The sequence below is a fragment of the Oncorhynchus clarkii genome, chromosome 7 (genome assembly GCF_045791955.1).
Source record: "Oncorhynchus clarkii lewisi isolate Uvic-CL-2024 chromosome 7, UVic_Ocla_1.0, whole genome shotgun sequence".
In the NCBI taxonomy this organism is placed as follows: Eukaryota; Metazoa; Chordata; class Actinopteri; order Salmoniformes; family Salmonidae; genus Oncorhynchus; species Oncorhynchus clarkii.
In genome coordinates, this window is record NC_092153.1 from 82,213,070 (window position 1) to 82,224,748 (window position 11,679).

The 11,679-nt window shown below is 43.6% G+C and overlaps 1 protein-coding gene across 1 annotated transcript in view; it reads right to left on the reverse strand.

Moving 5' to 3' along the window:
• LOC139414484 (LIM and cysteine-rich domains protein 1-like) overlaps window positions 1-10,930 on the reverse strand; it is a 33,401-nt gene extending 22,471 nt beyond the window's left edge. The window contains exons 1-4 of the mRNA XM_071162396.1: window positions 10,828-10,930; window positions 4,239-4,336; window positions 2,239-2,359; window positions 1,997-2,122 (exon numbers count right to left, since the gene is read on the reverse strand). Coding sequence (XP_071018497.1) covers window positions 1,997-2,122; window positions 2,239-2,359; window positions 4,239-4,336; window positions 10,828-10,854 — 372 coding nt within the window. The 5' untranslated portion in view covers window positions 10,855-10,930. The remainder of the gene's footprint in view (window positions 1-1,996; window positions 2,123-2,238; window positions 2,360-4,238; window positions 4,337-10,827) is intronic.
• Window positions 10,931-11,679: the final 749 nt, after the last annotated feature.

Genomic DNA, 11,679 nt, shown 5'->3' on the forward strand with positions numbered 1-11,679 from the left:
ATTGGATGGAAACCTAGCTACTGCATCTAATTGGATGGAAACCTAGCTACTGCGTCTAATTGGATGGAAACCCAGCTACTGCGTCTAATTGGATGGAAACCTAGATACTGCGTCTAATTGGATGGAAACTTAGCTACTGCATCTAATTGGATGGAAACCTAGCTACTGCGTCTAATTGGATGGAAACCTAGCTACTGCATCTAATCTGTGTTTACTCTATAGGAAGGGATCTAGAGTTCATTGGGATTTTTGCTTCAAATCTACTGCTTTCTCCTACCATCTATCACCTAGCCCTACGAGGTCCTGAATATTACCTTCTATCATCTAAGATGATCTAGGCAGAGGTGTTTAACTCTTACCTTACGAGGTCTGGACTACTGCTCGTTTTCTGTTCTACCTGATAATTATTGCACCCACCTGGTGTCCCCAGGTCTAAATCAGTCCGTGATTAGAGGGGAATCACCCACCTGGTGTCCCAGGTCTAAATCAGTCCCTGATTAGAGGGGAATCACCCACCTGGTGTCCCAGGTCTAAATCAGTCCGTGATTAGAGGGGAATCACCCACCTGGTGTCCCAGGTCTAAATCAGTCCCTGATTAGAGGGGAATCACCCACCTGGTGTCCCAGGTCTAAATCAGTCCCTGATTAGAGGGGAATCACCAACCTGGTGTCCCAGGTCTAAACCAGTCTCTGATTAGAGGGGAATCACCCACCTGGTGTCCCCAGGTCTAAATCAGTCCCTGATTAGAGAAAAACAATGAAAAGAGGGCAATGGAACTGGCTTTGAGATCCAGATTTGAATTTGACGGGATCTGCACCTGGTAATTTGATATTTCATGTGTGCAGAAGTTGTTCTGCTCAGTGGTCTGTTGTTTAGGTCAGTGGTGATGGAGCCAGTCAAGCAGGCGCCGGCTGTGGCACGTGGACCGAACAACTCTGACTAAGGAGAAGAATGCCTGTAGACTGCTGGATTTACTACAACAAGCCTGGAACGAAGTTGACCTTAATTATATCATTATATATTATAAGCCTCTAGTTCTCTGTGCTGTTAAGTTTCCTATTATTTACTTTAACTAGGGTCCATAAGGTACCATTTAACCAGGGTCCATAAGGTACCATAAGGTACCATTTAACCAGGGTCCATAAGGTACCATAAGGTACCATTTAACCAGGGTCCATAAGGTACCATTTAACCAGGGTCCATAAGGTACCATTTAACCAGGGTCCATAAGGTACCATTTAACCAGGGTCCATAAGGTACCATTTAACCAGGGTCTATAAGGTACCATTTAACCAGGGTCCATAAGGTGCCATTTAACCAGGGTCTATAAGGTACCATAAGGTACCATTTAACCAGGGTCCATAAGGTACCATAAGGTACCATTTAACCAGGGTCCATAAGGTACCATTTAACCAGGGTCTATAAGGTACCATTTAACCAGGGTCCATAAGGTACCATGGGTCCATAAGGTACCATTTAACCAGGGTCCATAAGGTACCATTTAACCAGGGTCCATAAGGTGCCATTTAACCAGGGTCCATAAGGTACCATTTAACCAGGGTCCATAAGGTACCATTTAACCAGGGTCCATAAGGTACCATTTAACCAGGGTCCATAAGGTACCATGGGTCCATAAGGTACCATTTAACCAGCGTCCATAAGGTACCATGGGTCCATAAGGTACCATTTAACCAGGGTCCATAAGGTACCATTTAACCAGGGTCCATAAGGTACCATTTAACCAGGGTCCATAAGGTGCCATTTAACCAGGGTCCATAAGGTGCCATTTAACCAGGGTCCATAAGGTACCATTTAACCAGGGTCCATAAGGTACCATGGGTCCATAAGGTACCATTTAACCAGGGTCCATAAGGTACCATTGACCAGGGTCCATAAGGTGCCATTTGACCAGGTATTGTAGGTTGTATGTAATGGCATTGAACGTTTCCCTCCCTCCCAATCGTATGTGATGGTGTTGAACATCTCCCTCTCTCACCAGTTTCTGTGTGAGTCCTGGCGGGGCCCAGTCGTAGGTGATGGTGTTGAAGGTGGGGTCCTTCTTTGAGACGACAGAGTTGGTGACGACCATGCGGTTCCGTTTGTACACTCGGATGCCCTTCACCTGTTCTCAGAAATGGTCAGAGGTGTGAATCCTTGATGAGTCTAAATGCACTGTATCCAATCGGAATGGCTGAATAGGGTTTTTTAAATGGTCTGATTAATCACACAAAAGATCACCTTGGCGGTCAGGTGGGCATATTTGGAGTCGGCCAGGAGTCGCCCAATCTTGTGGTCATCGTCCAGGTCACAACTGGAGCCGTGGTCCTCCACACTGCAACCACACACTGTGCACACTTTCCTGGTGGGGATGACAAGTATGGTAAGGTAGGTTAATGTAAGGTAAGGTAAAGTAAAGCTGTGGTAAGGTAAAGCTGTGGTAAGGTAAAGCTGTGGTAAGGTAAGGTAAGGTAAAGCTGTGGTAAGGTAAAGCTGTGGTAAGGTAAGGTAAAGCTGTGGTAAGGTAAAGCTGTGGTAAGGTTAAGCTGTGGTAAGGTAAAGCTGTGGTAAGGTAAAGCTGTGGTAAGGTAAAGTTGTGGTAAGGTTAAGCTGTGGTAAGGTTAAGCTGTGGTAAGGTTAAGCTGTGGTAAGGTAAAGCTGTGGTAAGGTAAGGTAAGGTAAAGCTGTGGTAAAGTAAGGTTAAGCTGTGGTAAGGTAAAGCTGTGGTAAGGTAAAGCTGTGGTAAGGTTAGGTAAAGCTGTGGTAAAGTAAGGTTAAGCTGTGGTAAAGAAAAGCTGTGGTAAGGTAAAGCTGTGGTAAGGTTAGGTAAAGCTGTGGTAAGGTAAAGTTGTGGTAAGGTAAAGTTGTGGTAAGGTAAGGTAAAGCTGTGGTAAGGTAAAGTTGTGGTAAGGTAAAGTTGTGGTAAGGTTAGGTAAAGCTGTGGTAAGGTAAGGTTAAGCTGTGGTAAGGTAAAGTTGTGGTAAGGTAAAGTTGTGGTAAGGTAAAGTTGTGGTAAGGTAAAGCTGTGGTAAGGTAAGGTAAAGCTGTGGTAAGGTTAAGCTGTGGTAAGGTTGAGTTGTGGTAAGGTTAAACTGTGGTAAGGTTAAGCTGTGGTAAGGTTAAGCTGTGGTAAGGTAAGGTTAAGTTGTGGTAAGGTTAAGTTGTGGTAAGGTAAGGTAAAGCTGTGGTAAGGTAAAGTTGTGGTAAGGTAAAGTTGTGGTAAGGTTAGGTAAAGCTGTGGTAAGGTAAAGCTGTGGTAAGGTAAAGCTGTGGTAAGGTAAAGCTGTGGTAAGGTAAAGCTGTGGTAAGGTTAAGCTGTGGTAAGGTAAGGTAAAGCTATGGTAAGGTAAAGTTGTGGTAAGGTTGAGTTGTGGTAAGGTTAAGCTGTGGTAAGGTTAAGCTGTGGTAAGGCTAAGTTGTGGTAAGGTTAAGTTGTGGTAAGGTAAGGTAAAGCTGTGGTAAGGTTAAGTTGTGGTAAGGTAAGCTGTGGTAAGGTTAAGTTGTGGTAAGGTTAAGCTGTGGTAAGGTTAAGCTGTGGTAAGGTAAGGTAAGGTTAAGCTGTGGTAAGGTAAGCTGTGGTAAAGTAAGCTGTGGTAAAGTTAAGCTGTGGTAAGTTAAGGTAAAGTTGTGGTAAGGTTAAGTTGTGGTAATGTACAGTAAGGTAAAGCTGTGGTAAGGTAAGGTTAAGCTGCGGTAAGATTAAGTTGTGGTAAGGTAAGGTTAAGCTGTGGTAAGGTTAAGTTGTGGTAAGGTAAGGTAAGGTAAAGCTGTGGTAAGGTTAAGCTGTGGTAAGGTTAAGCTGTGGTAAGGTAAGGTAAAGTTGTGGTAAGATAAGGTTAAGCTGTGGTAAGGTAAGGTTAAGCTGCGGTAAGATTAAGTTGTGGTAAGGTAAGGTTAAGCTGTGGTAAGGTTAAGTTGTGGTAAGGTAAGGTAAGGTAAAGCTGTGGTAAGGTTAAGCTGTGGTAAGGTAGGTTAAGCTGTGGTAAGGTTAAGCTGTGGTAAGGTAAGGTTAAGTTGTGGTAAGATAAGGTTAAGCTGTGGTAAGGTAGGTTAAGGTCACCCTCTAGGTCACAGCTAGAATCATGCTCCTCCACACTGCAGCACCATTGGGTGCATGCCTTCCTGATTTCTATTATTCTACATCTATATGTTGTCTGTATATTCTGTTTATCGTCATTAAAAAAACCTTCCTTAATATTCTGTGGTGTGTGTGTGTTTTTATATCGTCAGGGTTAAATTACCTCCAGGAATGTGGGATGAATCCAGAGCAGATCCCTTTACATGACAGACACGTCGCACCCCTCGCCACTGGAAACACTGGCTGCTGCCCCACACACATCTGGAAATAGAGGGGCAAGAAGGGCAATGAAAGGAAAGGGAGGGGAAGGAAGGAAGGAAGGAAGGAAGGAAGGAAGGAAGGAAGGAAGGAAGGAAAGGGAGGGGAAGGAAATGAAAGAAAAGAAGGGAAGGAAGGAAGGAAAGGAAAGGAAAGAAGGGAAGGAAGGAAAGGAAAGGAAAGGAAAGGAAATGAAAGGGGGGAGGGGAAGGAAGGAAAGGAAAGAAAAGGGAGGGAAGGAAGGAAAGGAGGGAAGGAAGGAAAGGAAAGAAGTGAAGGAAGGAAGGAAAGGAAGGGGATGAAAGGAAAGGAAAGAAAAGGAAAGGGAGGGGAAGGGGAAGGAAGGAAGGAAAGGGAGGGGAGGAAAGGAAAGGAAATTAAAAATAAAGGGGGGAAGGAAGGAAGGAAAGGGACAATGATTAGACAAGGAACACAGAGAGGTAAACAAACACTCAACAGCCTCAGAGCCCTTAGGCTCTTTTCCCCCAAATCCAAACACACTGTATAATACCAAGGCTCTACACTGTATAATACCAAGGCTCTACACTGTATAATACCAAGGCTATAAACTGTATAATACCAAGGCTATAAACTGTATAATACCAAGGCTCTACACTGTATAATACCAATGCTCTACACTGTATAATACCAAGGCTATAAACTGTATAATACCAAGGCTCTACACTGTATAATACTAAGGCTATAAACTGTATAATACCAAGGCTCTACACTGTATAATACCAATGCTCTACACTGTATAATACCAATGCTCTACACTGTATAATACCAAGGCTCTACACTCTATAATACCAAGGCTATAAACTGAATAACACCAAGGCTCTATACTGAATAACACCAAGGCTCTATACTGAATAACACCAAGGCTCTACACTGAATAACACCAAGGCTCTACACTGAATAACACCAAGGCTCTATACTGAATAACACCAAGGCTATAAACTGTATAATACCAAGGCTCTACACTGTATAATACCAATGCTCTACACTGTATAATACCAAGGCTCTACACTCTATAATACCAAGGCTCTAAACTGAATAACACCAAGGCTCTATACTGAATAACACCAAGGCTCTATACTGAATAACACCAAGGCTCTACACTGAATAACACCAAGGCTCTAAACTGAATAACACCAAGGCTCTACACTGAATAACACCAAGGCTCTATACTGTATAACACCAAGGCTCTACACTGTATAACACCAAGGCTCTACACTGTATAACACCAAGGCTCTACACTGTATAACACCAAGGCTCTACACTGTATAACACCAAGGCTCTATACTGTATAATACCAAAGCTCTACACTGTATAACACCAAGGCTCTACACTGTATAACACCAAGGCTCTACACTGTATAACACCAAGGCTCTACACTGTATAACACCAAGGCTCTACACTGTATAACACCAAGGCTCTACACTGTATAACACCAAGGCTCTACACTGAATAACACCAAGGCTATAAACTGTATAATACCAAGGCTCTACACTCTATAATACCAAGGCTCTACACTGAATAACACCAAGGCTCTATACTGTATAATACCAAAGCTCTACACTGTATAACACCAAGGCTCTACACTGAATAACACCAAGGCTGTACACTGAATAACACCAAGGCTGTACACCGAATAACACCAAGGCTCTTCCTGATCTGCCGTGTTCATTTGATCCCCCTTTTGCCACAGAATGTTTTCCTCCTCAACAGGAAAAGGAATGTGACGGCCCATTCAGATCCTGTGATGCTGCAGGACTGATTCTGCAGCATTAAGATGCCACATCTGTAGATAGATGCACTGGCTACCACAACTGTAAAACATTCAATAAAAAACTCAAACAATGACACACAGACAGGTGGACAGACAACATTTTTAGACAAACTAGACAAACCCTGCCTCAAGACACAGACAGTGACACACAAACCCTGCCTCAAGACACAGACAGTGACACACAAATACAGGTGTGCAGGACGAGCAGTGTAGTTATTTCACAGATACGCTGCGATGGAATTTTCCCATGACAAGAATGATGTCATTGCTAAAAGAAATAAGCTATTCATTACTACTCACTGTTGAGACAATAAAATGTAAATGATTACATCTTCAAATAAATCTAACAGATGAAATCTAACAGATGAAATCTAACAGTAACTTGAAACCACAGAGGAAAAACTGTCAAAAACTCTGTGTCCTGTGTTATCTTCCTGCAGCGTGTGTGTGTGTGTGTGTGTGTGTGTGTGTGTGTGTGTGTGGTCTCTGAGTCTGAGCCAAGAGTCATAACAACCTCATGAATGAAGGGCTCAGAAAGATCACACTGTAACACATTGGTGTGTTAAAGATGTTTATTTTAACTTGAGAGGTTCTCTCTCTATATTGGAGAAAGCCTGAAGGGGCGGGGGGGTTCCTAGTCTGACAGAAAATACAATGGCCGGTATCCACAAAGCCTGTATTCACAAAGCCTGTATTCACAAATCCTGTATTCACAAATCCTGTATTCACAAAGCCTGTATCCACAAAGCCGGTATCCACAAAGCCGGTATCCACAAATCCGGTATCCACAAAGCCGGTATCCACAAATCCGGTATTCACACAAAGCCGGTATCAACACAAAGCCGGTATCCACAAAGCCGGTATCCACAAAGCCGGTATCAACACAAACCCGGTATCCACAAACCCGGTATCAACACAAACCCGGTATCAACACATAGCCGGTATCCACAGTGCCGGTATCCACAGTGCCGGTATCAACACAAAGCCGGTATCAATACAAAGCCGGTATCCACAGTGCCGGTATCAACACAAAGCCGGTATCCACAGTGCCGGTATCAACACAAAGCCGGTATCAACACAAAGCCGGTATCAACACAAAGCCGGTATCAACACAAAGCCGGTATCCACAGTGCCGGTATCAACACAAAGCCGGTATCAACACAAAGTTGGTATCAACACAAAGCCGGTATCTACAGTTCCGGTATCAACACAAAGCCGGTATCCACAGTGCCGGTATCAACACAAAGCCGGTATCCACAAAGCCGGTATCCACAGTGCCGGTATCCACAGTGCCGGTATCAACACAAAGCCGGTATCCACAGTTCCGGAATCAACACAAAGCCGGTATCCACAAAGCTTATTTAATTGATGTTATAAAGCCCTTTGGCATCACCAGTTGTCACAAAGTGCTTATACAGATACCCAAATGGAATCCTATTCCCTATATAGTGCACTACTTTAGACCAGAACTCATCAAATCAAATTTTATTTGTCACATACACATGGTTAGCAGATGTTAATGAGAGTGTAGTGAAATGCTTGTGCTTCTAGTTCCGACAATGCAGTAATAACCAACGAGTAATCTAACCTAACAATTTCACAACAGCTACCTTATACACACAAGTGTAAAGGGATGAAGAACATAAACATATATGAATGAGTGATGGTACAGAACGGCATAGGCAAGATGCAGTAGATGGTATAGAGTACAGTATATACATATGAGATGAGTAACAGCCTCCCTATTCCAGGCTAGTCCAGGCTGTAATGACACATCCCAAAATGGCAGCCTATTCCCTATACTGTATAGCGCACTACCAGAGCACTATGGCAACAGTCCTATGGCAACAGCCCTATGGGAACAGCCCTATGGGACCAGCCCTATGGGACCAGCCCTATGGCAACAGCCCTATGGCAACAGTCCTATAGAACCAGCCCTATGGCAACAGCCCTATGGCAACAGTCCTATGGGACCAGCCCTATGGCAACAGCCCTATGTGAACAGCCCTATGTGAACAGCCCTATGGCAACAGCCCTATGGCAACAGCCCTATGGCAACAGCCCTATGGGAACAGCCCTATGTGAACAGCCCTATGTGAACAGCCCTATGTGAACAGCCCTATGGCAACAGCCCTATGGGAACAGCCCTATGGGAACAGCCCTATGGCAACAGCCCTATGGCAACAGCCCTATGGGAACAGCCCTATGGGAACAGCCCTATGGCAACAGCCCTATGGGACCAGCCCTATGGGAACAGCCCTGTGGGAAAAGCCCTGTGGGAACAGCCCTATGGGAACAGCCCTATGGGACCAGCCCTATGGGAACAGCCCTGTGGGAAAAGCCCTATGGGAACAGCCCTATGGGAACAGCCCTATGGGAACAGCCCTATGGGACCAGCCCTATGGGAACAGCCCTATGGGAACAGCCCTGTGGGAACAGCCCTGTGGGAAAAGCCCTGTGGGAACCAGCCCTATGGGAACAGCCCTGTGGGAACAGCCCTATGGAACAGCCCTATGGAACCAGCCCTATGGGACCAGCCCTATGGGAACAGCCCTGTGGGAACAGCCCTATGGAACAGCCCTATGGCAACAGCCCTATGGGAACAGCCCTACGGGAACAGCCCTATGGGAACAGCCCTATGGGAACAGCCCTATGGCAACAGCCCTATGGCAACAGCCCTATGGGAGCAGCCCTATGGGAACAGGATAGGATGCCGTTTGAGTTGCAGTAAGTGTCTGAACAGTGATGGAAGAGGTCTGATAACCGCTGGGCAAGTAGAAGTGTTTCAAGTGAGTGTTAGCAACGCAGGCAGGGTGAGGCAGCCACTTCTGATTGGCAGACTGTCTGACGTCTGTTACGCACCAATGGGACCTCTAAAGTCAACAAGAACCTGAACGAGCATGACGTTCACACAGACAAAGTATTCAAACCCCTTGACTTTTTCCACATTTTGTTACGTTACAGCCTTACTCTAAAATGTATTAAATTGCCCCCCCCCCCCCCCCCGCATCAATCTACACAACATACCCAGTAATGACAAAGCGAAAACAGATTTTTAGTATTGTTTAAAAAAAAATTATTACAAATGAAAAAAAATAAAATATCACATTTATGTAAGTCAAGGGGTCTGAATACTTTCCAAATGCACTGTATCTCCTAAACTCCACAATAGGTAAGGGTTAACATTTATGAAAGACTACACTTACACCGACCGTCTGGATGTTTCAGACTACACTTACACCGTCTTGATGTTTCAGACTACACTTACACTGTCTTGATGTTTCAGACTACACTTACACTGTGTTGATGTTTCAGACTACACTTACACTGTCTTGATGTTTCAGACTACACTGCCTCAGTGTTTCAGAAAAACAAACCATTTCACAGATAGTGTGCTCAGAGAGAAACACCTGAAACCAATAAATGTGTTTCTAATTATGATCTCTTATTATAATGATTATGTCACTACAAAAGAAGTGTGCTATTGTATTCTATTAATCTACAATCCTCTGTATAGTCGGTGGGATGTGTCAACGTGAAGAGAGTGAAGTGGTCGTTGACCTGGCCCTCTTCAGTTTAGATGGTATTAGACACACACACACACACTCTTCAGTTTCCCACTCAGCACACTATTTGTCTTTTCTCTACACCCTAATGTGGTTGCAATGAAAGACCTTTTAAAAAAAATAATGTATGTTTCCATGGCAACTCTATTTACGGCTAAATAGCGAGCATATCGCATATCTCAAATAGCAAGTTGATTGACTGGGTCATTGTTGCTCTATTAATCACACTTCTTTAAATGATATCCTGTAGAAAAACAGAAAGAGAGAAACAGAAAGAGAGTGACTAAGTATCAGTCCCTTATGGCACCCTATTCCCTTTATAGTGCACTACTTTTGACCAGAAGCCATAGGGCTCTGGGTAAAAGTAGTGCACTACATCGGGGTTTGAGGTGTCATTGGGGAGGTAGCCTACAATACACAGGGAGGGAAAGTATTGTTGGCTGTGATCCTCTGCAGCACAACAACGGGTAAATTCAGGATAAACCATAAGGGACGGTCAAACTATTTCAGAGATGATTTAGAAAAAAGTTGTGGCTTAGTTTTGGTATTTATTTCCATGGTCTGTTCTCCATCTCTGTAGAATCTCACCCTGGGACAGGTGATTGTGGAAGGGCCATTTTCAATATCAAACGAACATGAAATATTTTCTACACGTTAAAATGTCTTCCACCTTCTTTCAGTGGTTCTTCCAGTAAGAGTATGTATGCAGTATGTAGCTTTGTGGGCGACCCCCTTGAATAAATTCACATAGAAATTTGAGTCATAGATGCGTTATTCTCATTGACAGCGAGTCTAGGAAGAGGTAGATCTGTTCTATGTGCTCTAATTCTACGATTTTTTTTAGGTGTTACTGGTCAGTCTAATTTAGCCTGTGTATGCATTCTAATGAGAAAACCTGTCATCCCCAAACACACACAGCTGAGAGTGTTAACATGTTACACTGTAACAGTCTACAGCAGTAGCAAACACGACAGGAAATACAGAAGCGTATTCATTCATTCATTTTCTGCTGATTTAATACTATTTTTGTTACTTGTTTTGGTTGAAAATGTAAAAAAAAAAAAAAAAAAACAGTAGTTAAATTAACTCCAAATCTGAGACACACAATAACGTATTCACAAGTGTGTTTCACTCACCTTCTCTATTCCGGAGGTCAAATCCATAGTGCTCAAGTTGAAGGGCTGAGATACAATTTCAAAGTGAAAGGTATTGGATAGCTCTCTCTTTTTCAGAGGACTGTGAACTTTCTGCTCCACATGAGTCTAACAGACAGCTTAAATGACTGGCTGGAGGGATTCCCTGGAACACTCATGCCAACCAATCACAGCAAATAAAAAAGAAAAAAAAAGAAATCCCACAACCAATAGAATTTAAGTGGTATTTTCCTTTTTCTCTTCCGCCCAAATTGTGAACACCCATCCTCTGGAACAGAGAGACATGACGTCACCGAAGAGTAAAAACGCGATATCGGTCCCGAGGAATGTGCTGCTCACATAGGACCTGTCCCAAACAGTGCCCTCTTCCCTACATAGGAAGAGACCGTCATTTGGGATGTAGACATCGTGGTGATCTCGTAGTTAAAAAGTTGGAGAGACGTTTCCTGTACTGTTAAACGGCTTTATTTGGCCTTTTTTAAATGGAAGAGTGGGGTGATTCAGGCGTACGTAGTACAAACCCACGCGCTGAAGTTAGAATGCGGGGGACGAGAACGAGATAGTCAACCATACTTACTCTGGAATGTGGTAAGAATAATGAATCATTTCCACCGTGTTTTTAAAAACCGATGTGTGACGGGGCCAACGTTGCTTATACACCCAACAGAATATAAACATTGGTATGAAATAGGACGCAATGTAAAGTAGAATTAGGGTTTTAAGACAAAACAATATATATTTTTTCTTAATTACTAGATCTTACAGTCAATCCTGAAATCACACATACTTCAGAGAACATGAACTGAAATGGCACCTTTATCCTTTAGTGCACCG